The sequence below is a fragment of the Leptidea sinapis genome, chromosome 1, assembly GCF_905404315.1.
Source record: "Leptidea sinapis chromosome 1, ilLepSina1.1, whole genome shotgun sequence".
Taxonomy (NCBI): Eukaryota; Metazoa; Arthropoda; class Insecta; order Lepidoptera; family Pieridae; genus Leptidea; species Leptidea sinapis.
The window spans coordinates 17220098-17236304 of NC_066265.1; the positions used below are offsets into that span (position 1 = coordinate 17220098).

Here is a 16207-nt window from a genome sequence, read left to right on the forward strand (position 1 = left end):
GTTTATTAAGTGAACAAATCTTATAACTATATTTACAATACTACGATTACATAAAATTAAAACTATCATTACGTGGAAGCGTACCAAGAATACTGGCAGCATTACCGGGTTGGATAGCAAGGCTGATCCGTTAGCTGCCAGCGCTTGGGTTTCCAGTAGCCTTATTGAGGCGCGAAGATAGTATTTTTAACATTCTCCGCGCCCCTGGGCCCCACGGGCCAAGTGTCTCGACACCAAACGGCACAAAGATGTATGACTCACTGAGACCAACATATTTGCGACGCTTGCTGTCTTCGGCAGTCGAAGCAGCAGCCCCAGCACCCACTGACGTAACTTGGACATTAGAAGGAGCCAAAGTGTCGACGCAAGTAGCGTCCCACACCAGCGCCCTTCCCCGTGCCCTGCGGATGACTTCATTAATGCATTGTATATATTATTTGAAGTAAACATGTGTACGCCCATATTGTGTGAAATGTGGCAGTACCTAATAAATGAATTCATAGCAGCATGAAAAGCTATGTGAATTTTATATAAAGAGGACTTTATGGGACATTAAACAGAAATTGTAATCGTTTTTAAAACTAGAAACGAAAATTGTGTTCTTTAAAATACATAATATGAAAAAATTACTTTTAAAAGCAGTAAAAATTTTAAAAGCTCGATTGATTTTCAAAACACTGAAATAGGATTTTTAAGTCAAAAGTATTATTCGTGAACTCTATTTTAATTTCTTATGTAAAACTAGCTCCTGGATAATTATTTTTGAATAAAATTTACGTCATTGTTTATGAAATTTAATTTTCTTGACATTAAAGGAGCATTATTTGAAATAAAAAACGTGTGCGTCTCGGGACGCCCGGCAGAAGCGACGATCATCTACAGCGATATCATGCAGGGACCAGCCATCACTTCCCTCAATATAACATACATATCCAACACAGTTTATACATTGTGATGACATTTTGGAATATCACATTTAAAACATAAAGTTTAAATTAGTATTTCTATTATCTTGACGAACACAGTTCATATTCTAACTTAATAATCTATTTAAATTAATTGTATTAAAAATATATGTTAATAATGGAAATAGAAGATAATAATATTTTAATAATTACATATTTGGCATTCATAATAATTATTATAAATGAGAAGACGCGCGGTTTGTGTATTGACAGTGAGATATTGACCGTGACACGGTCAGACGCGATGCGATAAACTACACAATTTTCAAATCAGCGATTACCTTGATTTTATTACGTAAATAATCTAAAAAGAAACCTCTGGACATTTTATTCGATATAGTTATGACAGCCTAGGTTAAAATACCTTGCTTCAAATTAAATTTGGAAACAAAATTTATGAACTGTACGGGACTCAAACCCGCGACTTCGCGACCTAATTAATTTTGAAAATTTTGTTTGTGAAATTAATCCCAGAGTGAGGGTTATCACTTTAAAAAAACAGATTGCTTAGATTTGAAAGAGCGACATCTCAAGTCAATTTCCTGATATGCAAATATTTAGGTTGAGCAGGTTATCAAGTGTAAAGTAGATCTTGTAGATGAAGCCACAACCTGAGAGTTGAACAAAGCATATAAGACTTATTGACGATACGATATTATCACTCGAACGGTTGGCTTGGCGAGAGGTCGCGGGTTCGAGTCCCGTATCGTTCATAAATTTTGTTTTCAAATTTAATTTGCTTAATTAATCCCGAATGTGAGGGTTACCATTTTAAATAATAACAAATAGTTTGTTTTAACAATACCAACGTGTTATGTGAGAAATGTACTGTAGACAAAAAAAATAATCGTATGTTTTTTTATGTTCACAAAAGATATAAAATTTTAAGTAGCTTATTATCACAAAGTATTTTATTTATTTATTTATTTATAAACATACAGTTTCTTCTTAAAATAATACAAAGTCCTGTAAAACTGTTTACACAGTTTGTCTACAGGATCGAGCGAGTCTCATAAAATAAATCTTAAAGCGTATTTTACAAATGTTACTGCAACAATAGATATTGATTCAATAGTTTTTTAAATTTATTTTTGTTTGGTTCCCGTCGGATGTCGTCTGGCAAACTATTAAGCAGATATGGTATTCTTTTCTTTAAAGGTCTATCGCCAAAGTAATTGTTTACTCTTGGTACTTCAAGTTTGCCTGATGTCATCGAACGGGTGCCATGATTATGACTAATTAACAAAAAATTAACATCGTGCGAGATATAATTATTTGTAAACGTGTACAATACAATCTGTAGCTACACAAGTTTGTTAATTATAATTGGTGAGTGTCGACTCTACGGTTTATTTCCCGATTACACTAATGACGTTAATGACCTTCTACTTGAAACACAACATTCTTGTTCCGACATTGATGACGTAACCATTACATTATGTTTGCCGGCAATCTGTATCGTACAGGTATTCTATGCAGTGCATAGCCAACGTATGTAACATCTTCCGTTTCCAGACAATAATAACTGACCACATTTTACACATGATCCATGCTTACAGGGATGCTTTGTGAACATGATGGTTGTGATTACTGTTCGAAACGTGTACTCATTTGCGATTATTTTATGAGACGTAATGAAACTGAACCGGTTTTGAAGAGATTGAAGAGACTGGTGATGAATAGTGGATCAGGTACAATAAGAATGTCCGAAAAAAGTCGTGGTCAACAGTCGATAAGGCTTCACAGGCTTGCAATAAAATAATGTTTTGTGTATATTGGAATTTAAAGGTAAATTGTTCTTTATGAGTTTTTACCGCCGGGCAGAACCATTGATTTAGATCTCACCTGCCAACTCATGAGTATAAAAGCAAGAATTTGACAGAAAGCTTCCGTAAACAATTGAAAGAAAGGGCGCGGTCTTTCATCAAGATAACGTTAGACACCACAAGTTCTTTAGCCGCTCAGAAAAAAAAATAAAGACAGTTTGGCTGGGAGGTATTAATGTATCCGGTATATACGACACCAACCTTGCATCATCACATTTGCACTCTCAGTCTCTTTAGAATATAAGGTCAGGTTATAACCAGGAGAAGACTTCCAAAATTACTGGTTGCGTTTTGTTTTTATGAGAAGTCTCAAAACTTCTACAGCAACGCGATAATGTCACATACAAAAAAAAGTCATCGAACAAAATGGTACAAAATATACTGTATTTAAATGCAAAAAAAAATATTGATTATTCTTGTAAAATGCGAAGAAACTTTTTCCGCAACCCAATTAATAATCTGATGAGGTTTTGCAATTGCTCTTCAAAATGTGTCTTACTGATATCGGCAGTGCCCCAGGGCACAAGATTTTTTTGATACATCAAAACCGAGTGTGTTGTATTTTGTTTATAAGATAGTGTATTTTGCATGGTCTTATAGCTGGTTTCAATATCTTTCAGATACATTCACTCAAATCATCCTAATTCGCAATCTATTAATACACGTAAAATAATTCACATTGACAGAACGCTGCGCGAGCGGCAAAATCGCGCCGATCTGAGACATACCGCGCAATACGAGTTTCCCGGAACGGAAAGACAAGTATGCCTTCAGGGTGTTAGTGGGACTGCCTCGTTGTTGCAGCGCGTCGCATATGTTCGCGGATGCGCATGTAGATTGCTTCTACACACCCATAAACAAACGATGCACATATTCTGTTCGCAGTATGCGGGCTGGTTCCAATGGTATCCTGAGGGCATTTGCTGACAAGTTTGATTGTTAGTACTTGAACCATTGTAATATGGTGCACGTGCCGACTAATCAGGCCTGTCTTAGATATCGAGTTTATGTTATATAGGATTAGATAGTTGTTTAAGATTACTAACATTAGTTTTAGTGGATGTTTTCCTTACTAACAAATATGATCTTATAGTCGAATTATATGATTTTTATTTTAATATTATGTTCTTCGCTAACTTACAGCATATTCCTGGAATTTCAATATTTAATGTTAGCAAATTATAATATTCCACAACAAAATGATGAGCTATAGCAATCGGCCGTCAAGTAGTGCGTCACAGAATGTGAACCGGTTCATTATTACCTAGCTACTAGCTAATGAGCAGCCGTGTGCGGTACGACGCGGGTACGTGACGATCTGGTCGACCAACTCACGTATTAGAGCAGCGGGTCGTGATCGTCGCTGGTCACGGAAGGGCAGCCCAACATCTCGCATGCGGCGTCTTCAGTCGGAGAGCGTCACGTGCTCGGACGGTCGTGCGATGGTCGGACCGCTGCTGGCGTGTGCGCTGCTGCTATGTGCGGGACTGGTGCGAGGGTACCAGGTACCTTCCGCCACGTTGGAGGCGATATACCCGCGCGGCCTACGAGTCTCCGTGCCGGGTGAGATAACAGTTACCAAAACAATATAGTTATATAATATATACTAGCTGTTCCCGCCCGCTTTGCTGTGCGCATTTTAAAAGGAAGGAACGTTAGAATTCGAAAAATAAGTAGCCACAAACTATCTTGGATAAATTTTGCATCAAATTGTGGTAGTTTCGATACAATCAGTGGTTTAGGCGCAAACAAAGACCATTTTCATTATATATATATAACGATAAAATGACATCTCCCCGATATCCATCTCGGTACTTGTATCGTGCTGTCAGTACAAAGTGTACATTACGGGTACATTTTAAAAAGGGTCCACGTATTGATGTGACAGTGTGGTCGAAAGTGCGTCTTATGAATATTAATTATTAATGTGTTCGTCTTTTGTTTTGTTTGTATATTGAATAAGGCGTAAATTGATATTTGCTAATATTATAATTATTTATTTTTGTTTCTTTACTGCGTAGGAATAGTATATAAGGCACTATTTATCACTTGAGCAAAAGTGTGATTCAATTACTAGGGTGCATTGAAGCTCTCGTGCCTAAAAGTTGTAACCTTGCTGGAATCGCTATCTTTCTCACCTTGGTATAGAATGTTTTATTATCTGTTAGCTTCAGTCCATGTCATTAAATTAATTAAATAATAATTGTAACAACTATAATAATATCTGCACCCGGCGACACTGATAATATCTGAAACATTGATAACTGCAGTTGTCGCTTTCTGTCAAGGAATAACAGAAAAGGCAAAAACCCGTCGAATGGTGTTGTTATGTATAAGCCTTTAAATATATTTAATGGAAAAAACCGACTTCAAAAACTAAAAAATATAAAATAACTTAATAATGATTTAATTAAATACACCTTTTATGAAAATCTAATAGCTTTAATATAGAGAGACCCCCCTTGCAGAGAGTACCACCCGCCTGGTCCTTGAGTCCCACCAGTATAGCCACGCTATAAGCTTTGCATTTATCAGTACGTCGAGGTTTACCAGGGGAGGTTAGACCAAGAGAAAGTTGCATTCCATAAAGGAGATCCCCTCTGACTTGTCTTAAATTCAAATTGAATTATATTTATTCAAAATCACTTATTGAACGTCAAAAACTCCCACTTATTCAAATAGACTATGTATAAAATATGGATTACAATATTATATCGTACTATAACCATTTATAATTAATAATTAAAGAGCATGAGGGTGTCCGCTTCATTCCCATTATGTGGTTTCTTTAAGAAAATCATTTATGTTATAATAAGTAATTATTTTAAATTTTGTAACACATTTGATTGGTACATTATCTGGGATCATATTGTAAAAGCATATACATCGCCCAATAAAAGATTAACTAACTCGACTTGACTGAGCAGTAGACATAACAAGTTTATATTTGTTCTTCGTGTTAACATTGTCACAGTTTCTAGCAAATTCCTTAATGTTCTTTTGAACATACAGAACATTATAAAGAATATATTAAAATGCAACAGTCAAAATGTTTTTAAATTTTTCTTAAAATGATTGTTTAGGACCTAGGTTATTAATAGCGCGAATAGCCCTCTTTTGCAGCACACACATGGTATTAATATCGGTTGGACTTCCCCGTAACAGTATACCATAGGACATAATACTATGAAAATAACTAAAGTAATTTTTTTATGAAAATAAGGGACGATACGACCAGGACGTTCAGTTGATGGTAATTGATTCGCCCTGACCATTATAATGCAGTGCCACTCAGGATTCTTAAAAAACACAAAATTCTGAGCAGCAATACAATTGCGCTCGTCACATTGAGACATAAGCTACGGCGCCCTTCAGACCGAAACACAATAATGCTTACACATTACTGCTTCACAAATGAAATAGGCGCCGTTGTGGTACTCATAATCTAAACGGCATCCTGTGCAAAGGAGTCTGCCAGTGGCCAACTAGTCACGCCGTATCTATGTCAGTTAACTATCTAATTTTATTAACCGCATATGCTGCAGAACTAAGCCTATTCACCAATCCTACAATATGGGGGCCCCATTGCAATTTGGAACCAAGAGTGATGCCAAGAAATATAGTTTTACCGTTTAATAAAATATTCGCATCTACATTTTGACATTTGGCACGACAAACCTAATAAATTTAGTTTTATTACTATTTAACAATAAGTTATTAGCGCTAAACTAGTACACGATGTCCAATACAGCATTGTTTACTTCGTCATATAAAACTTGGCTTCTTTTCACTTTGAATATGAGTGAAGTGTCATCTGCAAACAATACTACCTTGTATGTTTTTTCTACAAGGTTAGGTATATCATTCATATGAACTAGGAAGAGAAACGGTCCAAGAATAGACCCTAGTACCACTATACCGAGAGAAGTTCAAGGATATCTCCTGAAAATCACATCGACCCTCTACATTTATTATTATTTTAATGTGAGATCAGAAGATCGAGCGCAGATCCTTTTACACCATAGTGCCATAGCTTCCTGACCAGCGTTGAATGTTGGACACAATCAAAAGCGTTAGATAAATCACAGAAGATACCCATCGCTTTCTGTGAGTCCTCCGAGGCCTCAAAAATATTCCTGATGAGTTCAAAACCTGCATCCGTAGTCGAGCGAGTGAGGGATACTGTATGACTTCCTCCTAGGCAGTAATAAGATATAAAGCGTGCAAAGGGAATATTAGCTCCTAAAATCCTCTGTTGCGTTGTGTGTGAGCGGATACGGAAACATTTAAAAAAAGGAGTAAGAAATAAGGAGGTAGTTATCAAGCAAGCAAGCCTTCATTAGAACAAGAATTCTCAATCACAAGATTTTATATTGCAATCAATTGAGGAAAATAAAAATATGACGTTCTCATACATTTACTTAACATTATAACTATTATGATATTTTAATAAAAGCGATGCTACAAAAACATCACGACTTATGAACTTTAATTGTTTTATTATACTATATTATTGGTTTGATAACATTAAAATGGAATTCCCACAGATTTGAAACTTGATGGTCAATTATTAAATTTAAATAATCGATTGCTAAACACTCGTGACCAGTTCTAAAGAAAAAATCAACATAAAGAAATAATAAAATAATTAAAACAACAGGATAAACAAACGGAAAACGTCTAATACTCCGCGTCTTAGACCCACAAGCTGTTGTTCATATTAATATTATTATTAATGTTATATTTATCTAGGTATACATACTTCATCTTAATTATCATAAAATAAATATGACAAGTGCGCTTGTCAATTGCTGGCTACATTAAGTTTGTGCAATAGATGTCGATTGCACTTTATTATTAATCAAGCATAATATTCTAATTCAAATATTTTTATTCAAAACAGGATATGATATCACTTATGGAAAGTCAAAAAGTACCACCTATTTAAAAAGGTATGCCTCAGACCACAGACCAACGGGCGCAAGAAACAAAGCAGTTTTTTTCATAAAAATATAAAATATATTATATTTTTATTATTTAATAGTCTGAGGGTGGTCGCCGAATCTGCGGTAAAATTAAAAAGCCATTTATGTTATAGTAACCTTTACCACAAGTTGTTTAACAATTATTTTGAATTTCGTAATTCGTTTGTTTTGAACATTTTCTGGGATCTTGTTTTAAATGCAAGTCTAGACTTAGCTGAGTAGTAGGCTCAATAAGTTTATGTCTATGAACTTAGTATACTGCTAGTATATGAAGTTTATGACCAAAACTATGACAAATACTAAATTTGGACGTGACATTATTATATTTTTTGTAATTCTAATACAAAACTATTAACAACTACCAAGAGTTTTAATTGCGATTTTTTCATATGTTTTATAAATGTTTTTGTTGTTAATATTTTCTATAGAACACTTTCTTTAAACACTCACGTCGGTTTTTGGATATTGAGTAAAATACATCTTTGTATATGGATGACAGTTAATCTGTACAGACATATTCTCATCTAAATCTCTATGTTTTATAAAATAAAGTCCTCCACCGCGTCCGTCTGTCTGTCTGTTCGCGATAAACTCAAAATCTACTGCACCAATTTACATGCTCTTTTTACCAATGGATATTGTCGTTCTCGGAGGAGGTTTTAGTGTATAATTTGATAAGGTTTTGTATAACTTTTTGTATAAATTAACGATATTTGTTGGAAGTGTCGGATAAAATTTGCTGTCTAGGCTTTCAATGAAAACGCTGTCTAAACCCTTTGAGATATAACAAAATACTGTATCGTGGAACTGTTTGTCTTAGAACAACATCTGTCGGCTCAGCATAATAAAGTTAATTGAAGAAGTTCAAGCTACATACTCCAACTGTATGATGAACAATAATTCGAAATGTAACTAGCACTTTATGACATAGATATTTAGAATGGATATCATATTATTAGAATTACATATAGGAATGTTTGAATATAATTAAATATAAGAAACTTTGTTTTCTAGACGTTTCTTTAAAGTCATTGATACGATATACAAAACCATGAAGACTATCATAACCTTCCTCCATAAGAAGACTGCAATTTTATTACAGAGTATTAGACCGCTAAAGCTTTTTAAACAAGAAAGTAAGATTTGTTAGGAATTCTAACAGATTTAAATTAATATTTTTTATGGATTTGTAATTAAAAGTCCACTTGATGCACATATATAGTTTGATATATCTTTACTTATCTCACAATCGCGAGGGTCCCACCCTTAACCATAAGTTAGTTCTCGCAAACTCAAATATTTATGAGTCGGACAGTCGTAATCGTGTTGTTGTCTATATTACAGACGATGGCTTCACGCTATTCGCGTTCCACGGAAAACTGAACGAGGAGATGGATGGTCTCGAAGGCGGCACCTGGTCCCGAGACATCAACGCGCCTCACAACGGACGATGGACCTTCGAAGATGACAACGCAGAGCTCAAGATTGGAGACAAAATATACTTTTGGACCTACGTCATTAAAAATGGCTTGGGATATCGGCAAGATGATGGGGAGTGGACTGTTGATGGTAGGCAACCATAATTTAAATAACTGCAAGCTTATAGTGCCCCCTACTAGTAAAATAAACAATTCGTTTGCATGCAATGGTGTTAAATTACACAATTAATGAATCTACTGCCTATTTATATTTACGAAAATTTTCAGGGTACGTCGATAAGGCCGGTGATCCGGTAATATTGGCTGGAACTACGACTACAACTAACGCAGATCCGAGTATAGTTCCAAGTGTAGATCCGAGTATAGATCCTTACACAACGGCGAGTGTAGATCCGAGTACAGATCCTAACACAACGGCGAGTGTAGATCCGAGTACAGATCCTAACACAACGACGAGTGTAGATCCCAGTACAGATCCGATCACAGCTCCTGGTGTAAGCCCCAATTCCGAGTTGAGTTCTGAGACAACAACAGATTCACCAGCTGTGTCAGCGAGCACAGTGCCGCTGTCCGCTGTTGAGCCCGAAGCTGATGAGTACCAATTCCCGTGTAAAGTGTCTGCCACGCAGGTGACGTCAGCTGGGTTTGTATGTCGGGGACAGCTGCTGTTCGAAGACACGTTCGACGGAGACCTCGACAAGGGCAAAATCTGGACACCGGAAATAAAGATGCCTTGCGCACCGGTGGGTACACTTTGAGGTTAAATTTATTTGGTCACGACTCACAACATGGCCACTAATTTGACTAGTAATTCTTATTTGAAGGCGTTTCTACAAAAATACTTATGTTCCATTATGTATGGTAATATGCTCTTGTTAACATTACATGTCGTGGATCGGCTGCCCGTGATTTCTCACGCCAGTTTTGTACTTTTTTATTTGTGTATCCTGGCATTCAAAATAATAGAGGCGTCCCAACCACGTGGACTTTATAAAAGGTTTTAACCACGTTATGACAGCGTCCCGGCAAAAAGCAATACCCCAGAAGGGTATCGATCCTGCCAGAGCTGGAGATGATATAAGCGGAAACCGCATCACGGAACCACGCTCTTCTTTTTAGAATTTCCGGGGAATCTACTTCAATTAAAATGCCATCCATCACCAAGTTGATACTTGTTATTCGGACATGGGACACGAGAATATCTCGACCTAGGGACGTTTAATATAGTATCCCTGGTATATTATAGATAATGTTATGCATTAGGTTATGTATGTGATTTAGCGAGGATATCTACTGTCATTCACTTAGCATTTTTGAGAGTAAAGACATGTCTTCTCCTATGGCTGCGAGTATATTTTCAGGACCGAATTTGCATCTACTGGAGTCTTTATAGGTTACATAGTGTTTTCATCATCTCTCGACTTTTTCAGGAATTTCCATTTAATGTATACTTGTACGACAAGAACATTGAAACCAGAGATGGCAAGTTGGTGATCGAGCCGGAGCTCCTCGAGACCAAGTACGGAGACGGCTTTCTGTGGGAGACGCTGGACCTCACGCTCAAGTATGTCATCACTTAGAAGTTCGATAGTTATTTTACTTTTACTAAATATTTATTTTTAGAGGCGCGGATAATGTACAAACTACTATACTCTCCCACCAATAGGGCTACTGGCATCCCAAGCGCTGGCAGCTATTTCGGTCAACGGATCAGCCTAGCTATCCATCCGTGGAAATACTGCCAGTATTCTTGGTACCCCGTATAGTTTTAATTTAATGCAATCATAGTATTGTAAATACAGTTAGTAGATTTGTTTTATTTACTTTTTTTTTTATTTATAACCAAATACTATTCAGACCAATGAATAACAATTCAAGAATTTTGAACATTACATCTACATCAGCTTTAATATGGGGCCTCGATGTGCAATACTTTTAGTTAAATAAAATATACTTAGTAAAAATATATTTCTTTATCTACTTTGTGTATCATTACTACTATTTGCGTATCAATTTGGAATAGCTTTTCTGTTTTTTTTGTCCGATAGACCAATACAGACCAATGCTTTATTGGCTACTACGATAATATACGTAGAGACACATGGTGTTTGACGTACAGGATAGCGTTGGGATTTGTACTTATGCTATGATACCAGGATCATATGACTGCAGTTGACGTTAATGATGTTGAATTCCACCATCCAACTTCGTTCCACAAACTGTAATATGATCCTCATCGTCTGGTTGTGTGGAAGTCTCCGAAGTACTATTTTTACGGCAACGACCATACTGTTAAAAGCACTCACCATCTACCTAGCCAGCCATGCTTCTGTGATTCCTCTTGTTCTCTACGCATTAAAAAACATCTTTATCGTTCAGATGCACCGGTAAGGTGGGCACGAAGGAGTGTTACCGCGAGGCATCTGGACCAGAGATACTGCCTCCTGTCATCACCGGCAAGATAACCAGCAAAAGGAGGTTTAGCTTCAAGTACGGCAGAGTTGAGGTGGTGGCCAAGATGCCGCTCGGTGACTGGCTTGTACCAGGTATGTGCCAGCTGGTGGCGATGCTATCCCTACATTATTATTGTTTTTCTTTACTATTCATAATTATTCGTAATATTTCAGAAATACATGCGTCTGCCAATATCGTGTTCTTAATTCACGGTGGTGTTCCTTATATTCCAGTTAATGGATTATTATACTTCGACTTTTAATTCTCTAGATCGCAAAAGTAAACTCATTAGTGCCAGCAGATTGATTCTACGAGATGCTCAGAGATATGACTTGAGGATTGGGATAAGAGCCAAACATAACGGTCACTAAATGTAATAACATAACTCTTGAACACCAACATTGTAAAAAGTTATGTGGTGTGAGGTCACATCGCAATATGAGGTCCTCACGCGATCTATTGCTTCAAAATAAAGGATAACTTACCCGGCTTGTTACATGTTGTGTATTGTCTTAGTTACAGTTCTGAATCTATTATTTATGAAGGTTAAAATATTTTTTAGAGATCCAGCTGGAGCCGGCCCGGCACGAGTACGGCTCGTCGCGGTACGCGTCCGGTCTGCTCCAGATCGCGTTGGTCAAGGGCAACGCAGAGTTCGCCAAGAAGTTGTACGCGGGCCCCATCATGTCGGACAGCGAGCCCTTCAGGTGAGGTATCTCATAAAACAAGAGTCTTCAAACTTATTTTTGAGGTCGCTCTAAAATTTGATTTTAAACATGCATCAAGATGGGGAGGATGGTAATTGAGTATTTGGGGGTAAAAACTCCAATTCTAGTAAGATTCAGGAGCGGGATTATACGGCATGGGTCACATTGAACAGCTCTACAAAAAATTATCTATACTAGTTGAGACTGTTAACGCTCAATGAAATCACGTCATAGTATTTAGCCGAAAACAGAGAGCCTCGACAATGTGAGCCGGTTCCACCAAACCAGGGTTGAATGAACTGCGTCCGTGTGCAGCCGCAGCTGCTCCAGAAGCAGGTTTAGGAGGCGGGATAGTCTGTCTGGCTCTGTTGATGACATCTAGTGGCTTCTAAACCAATTTTGCTTTAATATTTTATGAAAAAGAGTGACGAGATTGGCAGGATATTTGATTGATAAAATTTACGTTTGTCACATTGAGGTTGATGGCGATCAATTAGCCCCGTTATTCCACTAGCTAGGGCACACTATTGCTTCACGGCACGAGAAGGCATACAGAAAAAGCTCCCTACGCTCACTAACTTCTTAGGTGATTAGGAGTTGTCCGAGATATGCAGAGCCGACATTCTACCACTGGGCGTGACTCAATGACCGTTGTTGACATCAAAGGACTCTCCTGAATGGTGAACGCGTAAGCTTGAGTTGACGGAGGTTCAATTTGAAATACAAATGGCTCGTTAGTAAATAATAAATAATTGATTTGTTTGTGTGAGAAGCGCCAGGTGACCGCACCTTGAATAGCTTTAAATATCCGGTGACAATATATAGAATCAAATATCAAATAAAATATAAATATTTAACGAATACAAATGTTTTGTTTTACAGAAGCAAGTACTTAAAAGAAAAAATTGGTCTCGAGAACTGGAACAACGGGTATCACAACTACACTCTGTTATGGAAACCAGGTAGACATTATAATGCTCACTACAGACTTACAGACGGACAGACAGACAGACATGACGAATCCATAAGGGTTCCCTTTTTTGCCATTTGACTACGGAAAACAGTCAATATATTAAATAAACAAATTATGTAAACCATTGCTTGGTATAATTATATGATTACCGTGATCCTTCTATTTGCAATGACTATGACAAACAAACCTAACACACATTTAAGATTTTAATAATTTAAATTTCTAGATTCAATCCAAATGTTCGTCGATGGAGAGAAATACGGCGAGGTGGACGCGGGCGAGGGCTTCTACGAGGAGGGCCAGCGGTGTCACGTGAGGGCTGCCCCGCGCTGGCTCAAGGGCACCGCAATGGCGCCGTTCGATGAGCTGGTACGACACGTCATCCACAATTTTTTTATGATAATAAGAGACGAGACGAGCAGGACGTTATGGTAATTGAAACGCCCTGCCCATAACAATGCAGTGCCGCTCAGGGTTCTTAAATTCTTAAAAATTCTTACAATTCTGAGCGGCTCTACAATTGCGCTCGTCACCTTGAGACATAAGGTTAAGTCTAATTTGCCCAGTAAATCACTAGCTACGGCGCCTTTTAGACCGAAACAAAATAATGCTTACACATTACTGCTTCACAGCAGAAATAAGCGCCGTTGTGGTACCCAGAACCTAGCCGGCATCCTGTGCAAAGGGGCCTCCCACAATGGCTACAGTAACACCGGAAGCCGGTGTTGTCGCAAGCTAATCAGTTGAGTTTGTTCCAGTTCTACATTTCTCTGGGTCTGAGCGTGGGTGGGGTCCACGAGTTCCCGGACGCGGCCCGCAAGCCCTGGCACAACCGCGGCTCCAAGGCGATGCTGCAGTTCTGGGAGGCACGCGACCAGTGGTACCCCACCTGGTTCCCCGATACCAGCGCGCTGAGAATCGATTCCGTCAGGGTGTTCGCCCTTTGAATATAAACATGATGAGACGTTCTAACAGTAGTTTCATTTCATCACTCAGTCAGACAATCACGTGAAACCTAATTGCTTACCCACTAAACATCACCTGAGGTTGGCTTTGCGCAAATACCATCTTAGCCCTCATCGGCTGCGACCTTCTCTTGGGGAGAGAGATGCGCAAGCAGCACTTGGAAGTATCAACTGGAAAATACCGCTTTGCGTTCCGGCCTGCGTAGACAAGCCTAGTCAATGTTCTATTTTAACACATAAGTCTAACATTTTCATTTCCGACTCGTGGTTACTGGTGTCACCAGTTTGTCACACCAGTGTGACTACGAGTTATTCTATTTCCTCGTCGTAAGGTCGTAAGGTGTAGTATAACCCGTGGTATGAATACTAGGAAAAAACATTTTCCTTCCATAGTCATTCATTATATAAAGTATCGAGAATGTCAAGATTATGAGAATAGAAATTGACACATCACTTATTATATCACTTACCAACAGGGTGTAGTAAAACTCTTGGTGTGACGATGAGGAAAAAAAATGACTCGTAGTGACACTGGTGTGACCACGTGTCGGGAATGAAAATTTTAGTTTTTCCATCTCATTTTTTATGGAAGAGAATACAAACGAGCTCCTGCAATACCAGAAGAATCACAAGAGCGTTGCCGGCCCTTTAAAAAAGTGTACGCGATTTTTTTTTAGGTAAGGATATCGTATCGTCCTGGAAAACGTCCTTTTTCGCGTGTCGTGCGAAGGTGGTATTCTGCGGAGGAAACTGTTCAAACATTTCTTCCGAACACTTCCCGTAATAAATATGTTACAAGACACACCATCAAGCGATGTTTGTACGCAACGCCATGTGATGCAGCCCTTCACAGAGCACTGGGTCCCCGTCAATTCTAGCAAATAGCAAATTCTGGGTTGCGTCAGCCCAAATGTGACAGCAATACTCCATATGTGGCCGGACCTGCGCTTTGTAGAGCGTTAGAATCTGGGCCAGCTTGAAATATTTCCGTGCCCTATTTGAATGATGCCCAGCTTCTTTAAAGCCAGTTTGGCTTTGCCGTCTAAATGACCGTGGAATTGGCAATCTCTTGAAATTCTAGACCCAGAATTCTGATACTAGGTAAGGCTTTAAGGGAAGTGTACATGAAGAGCGGTGATACGACAAATGGGGTAGTAGATAACGCGCAAACTTGAGTTCTGAGGGTTAACGGAACGTAAAATTTTCATAAAACCATGACAAGGACGGCATGATGTGCGAGAGTGAAGAAGATAATAATTTTATAGAAGCTCTAGCGAACGATATAGAATTGTGCGACAAGGACGGGATTTATGTCTGGAAAGAAAAGTCGGAGAATCCTTTCCCGAGAATTCTCGCCCAGGCTGCCCGTCTTATTCTGGGGAGGGAACAGAACCGCGCATGTCGGAGGGCAAACGAAACTGCAACACGCTTAATGTGGACTTTCGTTACATTAGGGGAATCCACTCCAATCTAAACGCTGTCCACCACCACCTTGAGACGGCGGTTTGGTGGTCGAACACATGCACAGACAATATGACATTGTCAATATGCGTATCACTACGGCTAGATATAAAACTGAATGAACCATATCACTGTAGATGTGGCGTACAGGTAGATGCTCTCGGGCGTCACGGGTTACCCTACCTGAAATCGGTAGGCCGAATCTGTCGTCACGCCAGCATTAATGAAGTCATCCGCAGGGCATTTGCCGCTCTTAATAAACCAGCTGTTTTAGAGCCAAATGGTGGTAACCCGCCGTGATGGCAAGCGTCCTGATGGAACGACGCTGGTGGCTTGGGCACGGGGAACGGCGCTGGTATGGGACGCGACTTGGGTCGACACTGTGGCTCCTTCTCATATCCAAGTTACGTCAGTTGGTGCTGGGGCTGCTAT

General features: G+C 38.6%; 1 protein-coding gene across 1 annotated transcript; it reads left to right on the forward strand.

Annotated features, from left to right (window-relative positions):
- The first annotated feature begins 4157 nt into the window (after window positions 1–4157).
- LOC126967847 (beta-1,3-glucan-binding protein-like) lies at window positions 4158–14321 on the forward strand. Its single transcript, XM_050812534.1, has 9 exons — window positions 4158–4354; window positions 9121–9345; window positions 9483–9958; window positions 10646–10779; window positions 11595–11761; window positions 12232–12376; window positions 13259–13338; window positions 13576–13718; window positions 14108–14321. Exons 1-9 carry the CDS (start codon window positions 4186–4188, stop codon window positions 14294–14296), a joined length of 1728 nt encoding a protein of 575 aa, XP_050668491.1. The 5' UTR covers window positions 4158–4185; the 3' UTR covers window positions 14297–14321.
- The last annotated feature ends 1886 nt before the right edge of the window (window positions 14322–16207 follow it).

Bases quoted from the DNA above. Each gene is read 5' to 3' on its own strand.
- LOC126967847 (XM_050812534.1), top strand. From the start codon at position 4,186: ATGCGGCGTCTTCAGTCGGAGAGCGTCACGTGCTCGGACGGTCGTGCG. The intron at 4,355-9,120 runs GTGAGATAACAG...TCTATATTACAG, and splicing joins CCTACGAGTCTCCGTGCCGG to ACGATGGCTTCACGCTATTC. The intron at 13,339-13,575 runs GTAGACATTATA...TTAAATTTCTAG, and splicing joins CACTCTGTTATGGAAACCAG to ATTCAATCCAAATGTTCGTC.